The sequence below is a fragment of the Hyla sarda genome, chromosome 11, assembly GCF_029499605.1.
Source record: "Hyla sarda isolate aHylSar1 chromosome 11, aHylSar1.hap1, whole genome shotgun sequence".
Classification (NCBI taxonomy): Eukaryota; Metazoa; Chordata; class Amphibia; order Anura; family Hylidae; genus Hyla; species Hyla sarda.
In genome coordinates this window covers 3,811,419-3,828,717 of record NC_079199.1, presented here as the reverse complement: position 1 = coordinate 3,828,717, position 17,299 = coordinate 3,811,419, and the positions used below count along the sequence as shown (strand labels likewise).

Below are 17,299 nucleotides of genomic sequence, written 5' to 3'. Positions count from 1 at the left end.
GTAGTATCTCGGCGGCGGCGAGGCGCTGTATCTGTTTGCACCTTTATGGGATGATCCATTGTCAGTTCTGCTGTAGGGTCAGAGGTGGGTGCAGGTTTTGGGGTCAGCCGGGCTCGGGGTGGAGGTGGGGGGTCTTTCTTGGAAGTTTAGATGGGATTTTCATAGCTCTATATTAAGCGCTGTGACTCTAGCCGGGGGGGGATCCAGGTCTTGGCAGGGCAGCCTGTCCCCTCGCTCCGCTCTCGCACATTTGGAATAGCTGAGAGGGCTCCAGTGTAATGACAGCCGGGGGTGGACCCCGCACTCTCATCATCATCATCATCATCAGGTCTTGTAGTATTTTTGGATCTGTATTTATTTGCTCAGGGATTATGGGAAGGATAATGCAGAGTGCAGGGGATCACTATCCTCACCACGCGTAATGGTTTGGTCTCTGCTGTTGTGATCCTGACAGTCAATTAAGGGGTTAATGATCTAGTGTTCATTTTGTTACATTGAGTCATCATTGCTGATACGTTGTCATTGGATTTTGTGATCCCTTCGCTGTAAATTCTGATCCGCTACATCGGTGGTCTACAAACTGTGGACCCCCAGCTGTTACAAAACTACAACTCCCAGCCGTTGGCTGTCCGGGCATGCTGGAAGTTGTAGTTTTGCGACATCTGGAAGTACGCATTGCTATGTTGTACGGACAGTATTACCGTCAGGAGATGCAAACTCTATAATGTGGTTGTACAGAAAGCATCAAGAGTATTGTATAAATTATTATGATTGTATTATGCGCGGCTGTCACTGGTAGAGATGAGCGAACTTGCAGTAAATTCGATTCATCACGAACTTCTCGGCTCGGCAGTTGATGACTTTTTCTGCATAAATTAGTTCAGCTTTCAGGTGCTCCCGTGGGCTGGAAAAGGTGGATACAGACCTAAGAGACTCTTTCCTAGGACTGTATCCACCTTTTCCAACCCACCGGAGCACCTGAAAGCTGAACTAATTTATGCAGGATAAGTTCGCTCATCTCTACGTCACTGGTATCATGGAGTCTCCTGCACCTTCACCCTATGAATGGATGGGGGGGGGGGGGCAGTATTGGTGATGTAACTGGTATCGTATCATGGAGTCTCCTGCACCTTCACCCTATGAATGGATGGGGGGGGGGGCAGTATTGGTGATGTAACTGGTATCGTATCATGGAGTCTCCTGCACCTTCACCCTATGAATGGATGGGGGGGGGGGGGGGGCAGTATTGGTGATGTCACTGGTATCGTATCATGGAGTCTCCTGCAGCTTTCACCCTATGAATGGACGGGGTGGCGGGGGATAGGGTGTCATTCACCCAGCTGCGGATCTTGCAGGGCCTGGATTGGACTTATTATTGGAATGGCTTTAATTCTATTATGCAGAGATCTGTGCCTTTTTTTTTTTATTTATTTATTTATTTTTTTAAGTTGTTGCAAAACCACAACTCTCAGCATGCCTGATGGCTACAGGTTGTGTACTTGCAACAGTTGGAGACCTATACATTCAAGACCGCTCCTATAAGGGACTGGGTACATGGCTACTACTACTTCATGCTCCGTAAGATCCCCTTTATGCCGGATCCATGCCCGTCCTCAGCGGTGCCAGGTCCATGCCCGTCCTCAGCGGTGCCGGATCCATGCCCGTCCTCAGCGGTGCCGGATCCATGCCCGTCCTCAGCGGTGCCGGGTCCATGCCCGTCCTCAGCGGTGCCACAATTGCACTTGGGTCCATCTATTCACCGTAAATGCTCTGTAGTTCTGTGGCACAGATTCCTATTGAAAATAATGGGATGTGGTTTGGGAGCAGAATTCGTATGGAATCCAAAGTGTGGAATATGGGCCAAAAAGTGCGGTCAGACTGGAAAGAACTACACAATTTCCTGTGGAGCATACAGCAGCTGATAAGTACTGGAAGGATTAGGATTTTTAAATAGAAGTAATTTACAGATCTGTTTTGGCACCAGTTGATTTAAAAAATTTGTGTTTCACCAGAGAACCCCTTTCTGGGTTTAGAACCCAAACTTAGGGGGTAAATAAGATTTATCTGTGATCTGAAGATTAAGGGTCTGGGCCCCTGTGCATGCTGATGGGGTACTGTGGCCCCTGCCTTCAGGTGTGTCTTGTGTGCTCCCTGCGGGCTGTTCCTTGTGTCCCCTGTAGGTTACGGCCTATGTGGCCCCTTGTATGCTGATCAGCTTCACAGAATGATCAGGACAGTAAAATGTACAAACTATATCCGGCACGAGGGAGGTTTCTGGATACATCGGGGGGAATTCATCATTATGCTTGGAGATTTATTTATTTGTTTCTCTTTGTCGCAATGGTTTGGCGCAGTCATTTTCTGCGGCAGAAGTTTGCAACTTTTTTCATATAAAATATTTCTAAAGTTGCTGACTAGATGGTTGTGTTTGGTGGTAATGTATTTACGATGTGCGACCAACCTCCAAATGTCGCAAATCCACGCCAACTGCAACTGCGCTTAGAAAACTGCCTGTGCCGACTCCAGAAAGTTGTAATAGCCAAAGTTACCCCAGGCCGTGCGACACGACAGACGAAATGCCAAGCAGAAAACACGTGAAACAAACAACAACCTGTTGTAGTAAATTCCACCCAATGAGTTTCCATTTATTGTCGATCACCTTGTCTGGTCAGACACCGGGCCCAACCTGCTGGACCTGATCATTGTGGATGATGTTAAAGGGGTATTCCAGGATATGAATAGAATATTTAAGGGGGTACTCCACTGGCCAGTGTTCGGAACTAAATATGCCGGACTCGGTATTCGCGCTGCGGGGGTCATGGGAATGACGTCACAAGGGGCGCGGCCTACCCCCGCAGTGCGAAAACAGCATTCAGCATATTTCATTCCCAACACTGGCCAGTGTAGTACCCCTTTTAACTGCGAGGGCAGCGGGGATGGAGTGCGGGGGACCGGGGATGATGAAAACTGTGTCTCTGTAGCCGAGGGTGTGCAGAGGGTCACATTTCTCTACAAGGACACAGTTTTCTTCATTACACCAGCATTTTCTGCATGAACCAGCACCTGCCCGGGGATTGGCGGCAGGTGAGTATGGACTTTTTTTTTTTTTTTATGTCAGACAGAGCACTTTATATGTATCTTCTAGAATCCCCTTTTAAAGGGGTACTCCACCCCTAGACATCTTATCCCCTGTCCAAAGGATAGGGGATAAGATGTCAGATTGTGGGGGTCCTGGCTATCTCGGCTGCAGCACCCCAGACATCCGGTACACGGAGCGAACTTTGCTATGTGCCGGAAGACGCTCGTGACGTCACGGCCACACCCCCTCAATGCAAGTCTATGGGAGGGGGCTCTAAACGAACGCCGGATGCAGTAGGGAGATCACTGGGAAGGGGATAAGATGTCTAGCGGCGGAGTACCCCTTAAAAGCCCCTCCCCCAGTGCTGCTGGGTACATGGCTATAGTATACGAGTGGATTTCCATTAAATAGGCCTTTATAAAGGGATAGTGCTCATTTCTATTGTGCTAAAAAAAATATATAACCCATCTACATCAGTGTTTCCCAACCAGGGTGCCTCCAGGTGTTGCAAAACTACAACTCCCAGCCTTTGGCTGTCCAGGCATGCTGGGAGTTGTAGTTTTGAAACACCTGGAGGCACACTTGTTGGGAAACACTGATGTAGATTATAGCTGGGGATCGGTGCTCATAGTGGTGCAGGGTTCAGTCACAAATGCATCAGGCAGCCGGCATGTCAAGGGTTAATCTCTGCCCAGCTTGATGTGTCCCTGGAGCCCCTGCCCTGCTGATGAGTTAGAGCTGATGTTCTGGAACATTCCATGAATTATCGGGGGCAGCTTCATGCGGGTCAGGTGTGGTCCAGCGCCCGGTGCCAGCTTCACCTCTGCAGCCAGTGGGCACTGAGTCACGGGTCTTGTGTTTTCTCCTCTGCAGCCGCTCAACTTGGCAAAAATTGATCTCTAGTTGGCAGCTGAATAAACCCACAAGAATTCCACGAGTGTGATGGAGAGATATGAGGCTCCGCTCCAAGACGGAGCTATGTGCCGGCTGCTTAGATACTCAGAAACAAAGGCCATCGGTGTAGGGTCCCCGTCATGTCTGTATGAAGGGAATCTCCACTTCATTTTATCGTTCGGTCAGTGTTTCAGATTCCTAATGATGTAGACGTTCATTTCTTATGTCTGCGCAGGGTTTGTGTTACGGAGCTGGATGTGGATCCACCAACCTGTGTGGCTGATGACTCGGACCGTATCGGGGAGCGGAGTCTAAGGTGCCGCTGGTCTTCACCAGAGTCCGCCACAAGGCAGGGTGGGCTTGCTGCGGCAGGCGACACCCAGGTCGCTACCCCCGACACGGCTCGACCACACAGGTAGCTGGGCAAGGCAAGGTACTGAAGGACAAGGCTATAGCGTAGTCAGACGTAGCAGAAGGTGCGGAGTCTAATAACGTAGCGGAAGGTCTGGATACAAGGGTAGGCTCTGGAAGGGTCGCTTAATCTCAGGCTAGGAGCACTGAAGATCCGGCAGGGAAGTGTGGGAGGTGCAGGGACTTTATAATGTAGTGTCAGGTGCAAACAGTAATTATGGGCGTACTGGCCCTTTAAATTTCAGAGCTCCGGTGCTCGCGCCCTAGGAGATGGAGACGTGCGCGCCGGAGCCGAGACACAGGAGAGGAGGCGGCAGCGGAACATGGTGAGTGACGGCCCGGGATTCGCATGCGGGCGCGTCCCGCGATGCGAATCCCGGCCCCGCCGGCAGACGTGGACACAGGGACTCTGCGTTCACGGCCGGTGCTTGCGGCAGAGTGTAACAGTTTGGAGTTCAGTTCAAAATTTATGGAGATGCAGAATTAAAATGTTGCTGCCCGGTTCCACCACTAGGGGGAGCATGCTGCATACAACTAATACATTGAATTAATAACAAAAACAGTCTGCACTGAGCTCCTGCTTGTATTGTGTCTTGTGATAGTTAAAGGGGTACCGTTCTCCGGTGGAAAACTCTTTTATTATTTTTATTAACTGGTGCCAGAAAGTTAAACAGATTTGTAAATTACTTCTATAAAAAAATCTTAATCCTTCCAGTACTTATTAGCTGCTGAATACTACAGAGGAAATTATTTTCTTTTTGGAACACAGAGCTCTCTGGTGACATCACGAGCACAGAGCTCTCTGCTGACACCTCTGTCCATTTTAAGAACTGTCCAGAGTAGGAGAAAATCCCCATAGAAAACCTTTCCTGCTCTGGACAGTTCCTAAAATGGACAGAGATGTCAGCAGAGAGCACTGTGCTCATGATGTCAGCAGAGAGTTCCAAAAAGAAAATAATTTCTTCTGTAGTATTCAGCAGCTAATAACTACTAGAAGGGTAAAGATTTTTTAATAGAAGTAATTTACAAATCTAAATAGGCGAAGTTAGAATAGTAGACGGCACTCACCCAGGTAGAAGCTTCAGTATAACAGAGTGGCGGTGTCAGACAGGTGAACAAACAGGAATGCCGAGGACCTCAGCCTTAGGTCCTGTCTGTTTAATAAAAAATATACTGAAGCTTCTACCTGGGTGAGTGCCGTCTACTATTTTATCTTCGCCTGTTTGAATTTATTTGATGTTTCTGGACTGAGCACCATACAGATTGATTTTGCTTCATATTCTCACCTTTGGCTGCCCACTTGCCGCGGCTTCAGCAGTGCCAGATTCTTTATCTTTTGTCCGTTAATTTACAAATCTGTTTAACTTTCTGGCACCAGTTGATTTAAAAAAAATAAAAATTAAAAAAAAAGTTTTCCACCGGAGTACCCCTTTAAGGGATTGAGCAGTGTTTTCCATCCAGGGTGCCCCAGCTGTTGCTAATCTAAAACTCCCAGTGTGCCATCACAGCCTTTGGAATCTGGGCATGCTGGGAGTTGTAGTTATGCAACAGCTGGAGACACTCACTGTAGACCACTGCTTCCCAACCAGTGTGCCTCCAACAACTCCCAGCATGCCCAGATTCCAAAGGCTGTCCTGGCACACTGGGAGTTGTAGCTTTGGAACAGCTGGAGGCACACTGGTTGGAAAACATAGTCCAACAGTGTCCTACATTTAGCAGTTGACCTAGAGCAGTGATTCCTAACCAGGGTACCTCCAGCTGTTGCAAAACTACAACTCCCAGTAACAGCTAGTAGGCCTCCAGCTGTTAAAACTTCCATCGTGCCCAGATCAACTAGTGTGTCTCCTGTTGATGCAAAACTACAACTCCCAGCATGTCCAGACAAATTTTCTAAGCATGCTGGGAATTGTAGTTTTGCAACAGCTGGAGGTACCATGTTTTGGGAAACACTGTTCTACATTCAGCAGTCACCCAGCAGTGTTTCCCAATCAGAGTGACTCTCTAGTTTTTGTAAAACTACAACTCCCAGCATGCCCGGACAGCCAAACAGCTGGAGGCACATTGGTTGAAAAGCATTTGATTGCAGGACAAACATATAGATTTACATTGTCCCAGAAACCAAACCCCCCGACACCTGGTGTCATTGTCTAATAATCATTGGAGGGAAGATCCTGTATACAAGGATGAATAATCCCCATAATGACCGGTTATACAGTCCTCGTGTGTATATAAGTAACGCCCAAGAAGATTCTATAGCCCGGGGTGATCTGCAGCAATAATCCCAGCCACACGGGCACAGACGGGAAGATAGTTGTGGCAGAATTATTATTATTATTATTATTTATTATTATTTATTATTATCATCATTGTGAAAAGAACAAACAACTTATCTGACCACAATAATGCAGATAGATTTCTTTTCAACAGATTGGAATTTGGTGTACAGATGAATAGTGAGTACAGCTCTGGGGTATAATACAGGATATAACTCAGGATCAGTACAGGATAAGTAATGTAATGTATGTACACAGTGACCTCACCAGCAGAATAGTGAGTACAGCTCTGCAGTATAGTACATGATATAACTCAGGATCAGTACAGGATAAGTAATGTAATGTATGTACACAGTGACCTCACCAGCAGAATAGTGAGTGCAGCTCTGGAGTATAATACAGGATATAACTCAGGATCAGTACAGGATAAGTAATGTAATGTATGTACACAGTGACCTCGCCAGCAGAATAGTGAATACAGCTCTGGGGTATAATACAGGATCTAACTCAGGATCAGTACAGGATAAGTAATGTAATGTATGTACACAGTGACCTCACCAGCAGAATAGTGAGTGCAGCTCTGGAGTATAATACAGGATATAACTCAGGATCAGTACAGGATAAGTAATGTAATGTATGTACACAGTGACCCCACCAGCAGAATAGTGAGTACAGCTCTGGGGTATAATACAGGATATAACTCAGGATCAGTACAGGATAAGTAATGTAATGTATGTACACAGTGACCTCACCAGCAGAATAGTGAGTACAGCTCTGGAGTATAATACAGGATATAACTCACGATCAGTATAGGATAAGTAATGTATGTACACAGTGACCTCACCAGCAGAATAGTGAGTACAGCTCTGGGGTATAATACAGGATATAACTCAGGATCAGTACAGGATAAGTAATGTAATGTATGTACACAGTGACCTCACCAGCAGAATAGTGAGTGCAGCTTTGGAGTATAATACAGGATATAACTCAGGATCAGTACAATCTATGTACATAATCTCTTGTGGACTCCCTCCCTCTTGTACAGGACTATACTAAGGAAGTCTATTCATACAGTTCCTGAAATACTCTTCTTATGTCATGTGTGGCACATTATGCAGATTCCACATCTTTTCTCCACCGTTGCGCTCCCTGATACTATAATAATGTCTGTGACTCACGTCTGACTATAAATATTCCTCTCACCTGTTATCAGGCGGTTATATAATGTGTAGGGTGAGGCCCGGCTGTAGTTATATTACCCGGACATGGCTGGAATGTGATTATTAATAACTGTGATGATATAGTTGTCTCTTGTCACATGTTCCTCTCTGGTATCGGTGAACTGGAGGTTCATGAGGATATATAGTAGAGAAATACAATATTAAGCTCAGAGTGGGGCACTTGGGCCTCAGTTAGGTTCCCACCAAATTTACCATTTAAACAGGATCAATTGGGGCAAATTTTTTTTGCAGGTTTTCTCCTCCTCCTCCTTCTCCCTTGCACTGACCCCTCTCCTTCTCCTTCTACCTGGTGCTGATCCCTCTCTTATTTCTCCTCTTCTTCTTCCCAGGCGCTGAACCCTCTGCTGCTCCGCCTCTTCTTCTTCCCAGGCGCTGAACCCTCTGCTCCTCCTCCTCTTCTTCTTCTTCCCAGGCACTGAACCCTCTGCTGCTCCTCCTCTTCTTCTTCCCAGGCACTGAACCCTCTGCTGCTTCTCCTCTTCTTTTTCCCAGGCACTGAACCCCCTGCTGCTCCTCCTCTTCTTTTTCCCAGGCGCTGAACCCTCTGCTGCTCTTCCTCTTCTTTTTCCCAGGCGCTGAACCCTCTGCTGCTCCTCCTCTTCTTCTTCCCAGGCGCTGAACCCTCTGCTGCTCTTCCTCTTCTTCTTCCCAGGTGCTGAACCCTCTGCTGCTCCTCCTCTTCTTCCCAGGTGCTGAACCCTCTGCTGCTCCTCCTCTTCTTCTTCCCAGGCCCTGAACCCTCTGCTGCTCCTCCTCTTCTTCCCAGGCCCTGAACCCTCTGCTGCTCCTCCTCTTCTTCTTCCCAGGTGCTGAACCCTCTGCTGCTCCTCCTCTTCTTCCCAGGCCCTGAACCCTCTGCTGCTCCTCCTCTTCTTCTTCCCAGGCCCTGAACCCTCTGCTGCTCCTCCTCTTCTTCTTCCCAGACCCTGAACCCTCTGCTGCTCCTCCTCTTCTTCTTCCCAGGCCCTGAACCCTCTGCTGCTCCTCCTCTTCTTCTTCCCAGGCGCTGAACCCTCTGCTGCCCCTCCTCTTCTTCTTCCCAGGCGCTGAACCCTCTGCTGCCCCTCCTCCTCTACTTCCCAGGCGCTGAACCCTCTGCTGCTCCTCCTCTTCTTCTTCCCAGGCGCTGAACCCTCTGCTGCCCCTCCTCTACTTCCCAGGCGCTGAACCCTCTGCTGCTGCTCCTCCTCTTCTCTGGTGCTGCTCTTCTTCCTCCTCTTTTTTTCCCTGGATCTTGGTGCTGACCTCTCTTCTCTCTCTCCCCCCGCAGGGTCCTGAATGTGTCCCATGTGCAGATTTTTCTCTCTCTATTTAATGGCCGCTGGATGATCTGGGCTGGACACTCGGGACGCTCCAGCTGATCGCTCACGCTAGGAAGATGCCGCTTCCTTTTGGGCTGAAGTTAAAGCGGACGAGGAGATACACGGTGTCCAGTAAGAGCTGCCTGGTGGCCCGGATCCAGCTTCTGAACAATGAGTTTGTGGAATTTACCCTGTCGGTGGAAAGTTCGGGGCAGGAGTGTCTGGAAGCAGTGGCCCAGAGACTGGAGCTCAGAGAGGTAATGATTATCTGTGCTGGGAATTGTAGTTCTGTTCCTGTCTAAGGTTGATGCTGGATGTGCCACCATTTAATGTCATATACATTGTATAGATAATAAAATAAGCAATATTCTACATTTACTTACCGTTAATAAATGCTCTACGATTGTGTTCTGACTTTAGCTTATACAGTATGGTGCCACCTGGTGTTCAGAATGTGCGCATCCACCTGATGAGATGAGTGCTGGAGGACACACATGCTCAGTCACTGTCCCTCTGATGAGCTGAGTGCTGGAGGACACACATGCTCAGTCACTGTCCCCGTCCACCTGATGAGCTGAGTGCTGTAGGACACACATGCTCAGTCACTGGACTCGTCCACCTGATGATCTCAGTGCTGGAGGACACACATGCTCAGTCACCCTCCCCATCCACCTAATGAGCTGAGTGCTGGAGGACACACATGCTCAGTCACTCTCCCTATCCACCTGATGAGCTGAGTGCTGGAGGACACACATGCTCAGTCACTCTCCCCATCCACCTGATGAGCTGAGTGCTGGAGGACACACATGCTCAGTCACCCTCCCCGTCCACCTAATGAGCTGGGGGACACACAATACTCACTTGCCCCACAACCAGGTCTCTATATAGTCATGGAAGGAGCAGAGCATCTGCAGTAATTGGCAGTATAGCTGAGAAGACTCTTGCAGGGGAAGGAAGAGAAGACTGTACTGTCAGCTGCCAGAGGCGGAAGGAGACTGATTCTGTGCAGACCTCACCACCAGCAGCAAATGCTGTAAATTACTTTTAAAGGAAAACTTACAGCTGGTTCACTAAACCCAATACACAGGGTTTTTGAGTGGATGAACTGGCATAAAATGATGTATAACGTACCCAGAACTGCGCCGCCATTCTGGAGATACAGGGTGTGTTAACCTCCATTGCCAATATGTAAATGTCCTCCCTTGCGCAATGGAGGCGGAACTTGGCATACGCAGAATCCATCCCTGCCTCCATTCCCTCGTCTCCCATATGCCCGCCCACCATGTGAATATTCATCGACCACTTTGCACATGTGAGTGCGAGGTGAGTAGGCCTAGGGGCGGAGTCTAATACACCCTGTATCTCCAGAACTGTGCATCGGCTAAGTTATACATAATTTTAATTCGGTTCACCCGCATTACTGGGGACATTTATCATTGTTGCTTTGGTAAGCGATTTCTGAGGGGGGGGGGGAGAGATAGAGCTGTGACGTCACTATGCTCTGTCCCTGTGATCGCTAGTAATAGGGGATAAGATGTCTTAGCGTCGGAGTACTCCTTTAAGTTTTAACTTAGCAACAGCTGGAGTCTCGCTGTTCCTAAACTACAACTCCCATCATGTAAGTTGTAGTTGAGCAACAGATGGAGGCACCAGCCGATCCCCCAAAAGTTGCACAAAAATTTGCTTAGGCGCAGATGCGACTTTTGTAAGCAAAAAAGAGCTCTAAATCCCTTGATAAATCTCCCCCCATAGCTGTATTGGGTTTAGTGCGGGAGAAGCGGCTGTTCGTTTCCCTTTTAAGCATGTCTAGACTTTTGATATGAAATTAATTGCTAACGACTAAGAAGGATTCCCCCCCTCTCAGCGGCGCCATCCAGTGTTATCTAACGATAATATTTCACAATGCAATTTTTCAAAATCTCTGCTTACTGACGGTGAATGGAAGATTCTTATTAACGTCCAGTGGAATGTAATTTTATTGTATCTGTGCAAAATGTAACTTTTTAAAATTCAAATGGAAATAGAAAAAAGACGCAGATCACTCACCGCTGCTGTAACCTCTATTCCATATACATGGCGATACAAATACGGATGTTACTGCAGGGCAGAAGGTGCTGGGGACACCGTCCAGAGCGACAGCGCCGTTTCACGCCTTCAAGGCGTTTCTTCAGTCCTGGAATATCTTTTTCCTGTCCCAGATTCAAGGCTGAGCGCCGTTTCCTACACTGATACATTGCACAGAACCCTCAGCTGTATGAACTAGAATGTTCACATTCATTTACAGAAAGCAGAGCTATTGAATTGATTACACCTTGTTTTACCATAGACATCGGTGGAATGTTGACTGGATTCTATGATAAATTCAGCGCATCTGATGGCCACGCCCCCCGCAAGCACAAAAATGATGAATCCAGCGCTGACTGCATAAAAATACCGTAAAATTAGATGATAAAGTTAATAAGCAAAATAAAAAACGCATTTATCACCTGGCACCTACCTGCAATATTGCGTGCGCTGTGTGTGTGTTAATTTCACGCACTGACGTGCTCTGACCGGATCATAATTTTGCGCCATTTTTATGTTGTCCAACTTTGTTGTTTCTTTTGATTCACAGCAGCAGCCTCTCTGCGCAAAAATCAGCACAAATTATATATTTCCCCCCCAACGTGTATGAACTGCGACCGTTACGCCTCTCAATGGGGGAGTATTGAACTACTGGTGGGCGCAATTTTACAAGTGCAAGTCGGTCGATAAATTCCTGCCAATAAGTTTTGCGCAGCAGCTGGGGAAACCACACATTTAGAATTTCGCCAAAATCTGCGCTAATGATAAAGTCCTGTTTTCTGAATCTAAATTATATTTAGAAACTTACAAAAAATTTCATTTTGCGTTTTTTTTTTTTTTTAATTTAAATTTTTTTATTTTTAAATGGAATTCTGGGAAATTTTGTACAGGGAGCGGACACTCTACTATTGGTGTTTTATACAGGGCACGGGGATGAGTTAAAGGTTTAAATGAAACTGTAGAACAATGACCCCCGACCTGACACACTCCAGCTATTGCAAAACTACAACTCCCAGCATGCCCGGACAGCCAAAGGCTGTCCGAGCATGCTGGGAGTTGTAGTTTTGCATGGGGTCACTGCAGTAGAGAAGTAAAATCACAGTGCAGCTATGAGTAATGTGACCCTGTGTTCCGTTCTGCACCTGGGAAAGCTGGGGCTTGCAGACAAACCTGTCCTACCTTCCAGCGTGCGTGGAATGAGCGGAATGCGGCGAACTCGTTGTGCAACGCATTCCAGGGCAGTGATAGAGCCGGCTCCTTGGACGACTGCCATGATATTTTTTTATTTTTTTTTGCATTCTTGGTTTCGGGACCGTTTTCCCCCATTGACGTCACAATGCGTTTATTGTCCTGCGAGGACCGCGGTTTGTAGTTCCCGGGACCCAGATGGTCGGTGACTAATGAGCGACAGATCCACATGCCAGTCCTGCTGCACTGCGACTAAACATGTCTTCACATCATTCCTGCCTGCTGGCGTCATCTTCCGAAGCGGCTGCGGGGGGTTTTGTCGTTGCGATGCGGGGACTATTACATTAGAGGCGCAAAAGTGTTGAAAAATAAGAACGTGCAAGGTGTTGGATACTCCTGTATCTAGTCATGCGGTTATTGTCTGCTGAGCTGCGGTATCTAAGCTTATCTGTCTGATACAGTCTGTGCTGTATCTAAGACTCTCATGTGATACTCTGATACTATGTGCAACATCTGATGTATCTAATCAGGAGTGTTACTAGTTGCTGTATCTAATCCTTTCAGGTGATACTGCATTCTGAACTGCTCTATCCGATACTATGCTACTGTCTTCTGATTCTGAAATCCCCTCCCTCTCCCCCGTATCTAAGCCTATCATGTGTGATGCTGTCTGCTGAGCTGCTGTATCTAATTCTATCAAGTATAACACTGTTTCTTAGCTGCTGTATCTAAGCCTTTGATGCATGATACTATCTAATGTTAATATATCTAAGGTGTTATACTGGCTGCTGTATCTAAGCCTGTGTGATACTGTCTTTTAAACTACTGTTTCTAATCCCATCATATGTGATCATGTCAGCTGACTAGCTGTATCTAAGCCTGTGATGTGTGATACAGAGCCTTAGGCCTGTGGTATATAAAGTTTCAGCAGATAATATGTCTGAGGTTGGGATTGTCTTCTCTGTTGGGTTGGGGGGATCTGGGGCCCCGCAGTGGACAAGTCTCCTCATGTCTATGGAGTATACAGGGCCAATGATGACAGGCGCGGTGATACAGGACAAGTATGTGCCCCCCCCCCCCCCCTCTCAGGTCTTGGCCTTTCTCTGGGTTATGTACAAGGATCTGTATGTTTATGGCAGATATATCAGGGCTGTAAGACATCTATATACTGTGGACTCTGTAATCCAGCACCTTCTAATATAGTATTTATATTCTTTCTATACAGGGGTCTGGACAATAAGGGATCTATATACATTGAGGACCTCTCATTGATGTAATTATGTATATACTCCCTGATGACCCCTAGTATAGGCCGCAGTGCCCACTATGCCCCTCGCTATATCTATATCTATATCCCCTAAATCCCTATCCCCTAAATCCCTATCCCCAAATCTAGGTGGAACAGCACTTCACAGATTAGATGAGCAGTCATGGCCCTGGTCAAAAGGTTTCTTGATACATCCAAAAAAGTCGAGTTGCTGCAGCGCACTTGGGGTGAAAAAAGTAGCTTTTATTCCAATCCAGATGTGTAAAAAAAAAAAAAAAAAAAATAAAAAAAAAAAAAAAAAAAAAAATAAAAAAAAAAAATGCAACGTTTCAGCCCATGCAGCCTTTATTTAATCATGATTGACATTTACCACAGTGTGTTGCAGCAACTCGACTTCTTTGGATATAGATATATGTATGTATGTATGTGTGTGTGTGAAAATATATATATATATATATATATATATATATATATATATATTATATGTGTGTGTATATATCACTGTAATTGCATTATTATGCTTTCTCTCCGGTCAGGTGACCTATTTCAGCCTGTGGTATTACAACAAGCAGAACCAGCAGCGATGGGTGGACCTGGAGAAACCGCTGAAGAAGCAGCTGGACAAGTACGCCCTGGAGCCCACCGTGTATTTTGGGGTGGTCTACTACGTGCATTCAGTGTCCCAGCTGCAGCAGGAGATCACCAGGTGAGGGCGCAAGGTGCATACAGAAGGGGGGGGGGGGGGGTGCTGCGCAGGGGGGGTGTAATGGGGCGGAAAGAATGGGGGGTGCGGATGTACCTGGCATGTAAGGGGGGGGGGGGGTGCGCAGGGGGTCCAGATAAAGTGGGTCTAAGGGTGCGCAAAGAGTAAGAGAGGGTATGACTGGGTGGGGTGACCAGATGTATGTTCGGGAAGATTTATCAAAACCTGTGTAAAGGAAAAATTGCCCATAGCAACCAATCAGATCGCTTGTTTCATCTTTAAAAAGGCCTTTGAAAAATACAAGAAGCCGCCATCTTATTGGTTGCTATGGACACCTGGTCCTCTGATCCTTTACACAAGGTATAATTGCTCTCCCCCACAGTCCTCAGAGATGGATCATTCTAAAACTATGGGGAAGATTTATGGTGCCGGCTTTAAGTGAGATGACCAATCACAGCTCAGCTTTCACTTTTCATATTGAGCTGTGATCTGTTGCTATGGGCAACAAGTAGACTCTTAGGCCTAAGTAATTGAGCGCCGATCTCCTACATTCAGTTCTTAATCGCTCACCATGTCCGCAGGCACTGAATAGAAATCTGGTTATTTCCGTCCTGGCCTGATACTCTGGTTGAGCTCTACCCTCCAGGCTGATACGTTTTTACCCGCGCTGATACATTGTAACGACCGGTCAGGACAGGAGAGAGATTTGTGCCGGTATCTATTCACTGACAGCAAGTAGAGATCATTGAAATGATACAGAATTGAAATGCTATGTCTATTAGAAAGTTCTAGAACTTATTCTTGTGCCCATCATGGAAGTCTACAGAATGAGAATATAATGGCATTTTTCTGGAAACAGCGCCACACTGGTCCGCTGGCTGTGCGCGGTATTGCTGCTCTGCTGCAATACCTTGCAGATCCTGAGGTCAGGTGTGGCGCTGTTTTTTGGGAGATAGTAGACATGCACAATGGAGGGGTAAATTTGACAATACTGTGAAGGGGACATTACTGCGTATTCTGGGAAAGCTGGGTGATGGTCTTTGCTTAATCCATTGTTCCTTCACCTGTTGAAAAACTACAACGCCCAGCATGCCCGGACAGCCGTTGGCTGTCCGGGCATGCTGGGAGTTGTAGTTTTCCAACAGGACTCAGGGATGAGCTTGCCTTGTATGTAAAGTCTTGCATCCGCCATGTTGTTGTAGCCCTGATGTATCGTTGTTTTTGTTTTTTGCGGCAGATACCAGTATTACCTGCAGCTGAAGAAGGACATATTGGAGGGAAAAATCCCCTGTACCTTGGAGCAGGCGGTCCAGTTGGCGGGTCTGGCTGTGCAGGGTGAGTACGCAGACGCCTCTCAGGGTGATTTAAAGGGACGGTTCCCCATTTATTACATACATACAGTATAATGCAAAACTACAACTCCCAGCATGCCCGCACAGCCAGAGGCTATGGAAAAACCACAGGAACCTCGGTACGCATGTCAGTATTCAGGCGTGATACCGATGTATAAGGGTACGTTCACACTACGGAAGTAACACTCTGAATTTACACCAGGTAATTTAGGGTGAATTCCGCATGTTTATTCTTTCGGTGGAAGCCGCGAGAAAGTTCCCATTTATTTCTGCACCAAATTCTGGGGCAATTCGAATGGCGCGGCGCGTAAATGAGCTCTTGGGGTCTGTTCACACTAAGGAATTGACGAGGAATCATTTTGGTCAGGAAATTCAGCAAGTTCTGCCATCTTCTTGGTGCGGAAAGGATGCAGAATTTGATGAGGAATTTGATCAGGAAATTCTGCGGAGGAAGTTAGTCACGTTGGGGTTTGATTGACCTGTACAGCACAGAGAGGGTTAAACTGCTGCTCTCCTGATTGTCGGTTTACTTTGGCGCTGGGCACGGGCCGCCTGCGTTTTCCGTTCTTTGCTCCTGGTGACAGGCGGCCCCTCTGTTTTTGTTCTCTTCCAGCTGATTTTGGAGATTACGATCAGTACGAATCTCAGGATTTCCTGCAGCGTTACGTGCTTTTTCCTGTGGTAAGTCTATTAACCCCGGAATGTCCTGAAACCTCAGCTTGTTGTCCAGTCTTTTTTTATAAATAAAGCTTCATTGTTCTATAATGAGAAATTTGACCACATAGTAATATGTGTTTTCATTCTTCTACTTTTTATTTTTATTTTTTATTTTTTTTATGTCAATGAGTAAAAACCTTTTCATGTTTAACTTTGTCCTGTTGACGCAGCTGAATGTGTTGGGCTAGGTTCACACTACGGAATTTCCGCCTGCGATTCTGCTTTGAAATTGGAGGCAGAAATTCCACTTGTTAAAATGTATAGTGTAGTGAATGGTTTTCCGTTCACAAATTCACACTTCGGAATTTGTGAAGTGGAATTTGTGAACGGAAAGTCCGCTTGGAAATTTCCGCCTGAAGTATGGTGTTGCTCATTCTTCAGGTGGAAATACTCGCGGAACACATTGCAGTCTATTGGAGGCTGCAGTGTCCGCGCGGTCCTAGTGCCGGCCGCACTCGGAATCTCCGGGCGGAAATTTTCTGCCCGGAGATTCCGCAGTGTTAACCTAGCCTTACAATGTATCCATTCTGCCCAGCCCTATGGGAGGTGAACACATCAGCAGTTCGGGTCTTTCCTATCCTGCACTGATACATTGTACCAGCCTGGAGTCCATAAATGGAAATAAACACGTACAAACCTAAATAAATTCTTAAATACAATCAAACATAAATAAATAAATAAATTGTTATATACGTACATACAAACAAGAATAAATATATATATATATATATATATATACATATATACATATAAATATCTAAATGAATACATATACATGTGCACGCATATGCATCAAATACCAATATATT

General features: G+C 46.5%; 1 protein-coding gene across 3 annotated transcripts in view; it reads left to right on the top strand.

Annotated features, from left to right (window-relative positions):
* Positions 1–17,299, top strand: part of PTPN21 (protein tyrosine phosphatase non-receptor type 21) — a 53,888-nt gene that overhangs the window by 2,755 nt on the left and 33,834 nt on the right. For 2 of the 3 annotated variants that reach the window (XM_056545945.1, XM_056545946.1), the window contains exons 2-5: positions 9,169–9,456; positions 14,255–14,424; positions 15,659–15,756; positions 16,387–16,454. In XM_056545945.1, the coding sequence (XP_056401920.1) occupies positions 9,277–9,456; positions 14,255–14,424; positions 15,659–15,756; positions 16,387–16,454 (516 nt within the window). In that variant the 5' untranslated portion in view covers positions 9,169–9,276. Of the gene's footprint in view, positions 1–9,168; positions 9,457–14,254; positions 14,425–14,661; positions 15,136–15,658; positions 15,757–16,386; positions 16,455–17,299 lie in introns of those variants that run through there. The other variant, XM_056545947.1, reaches the window with a different exon arrangement.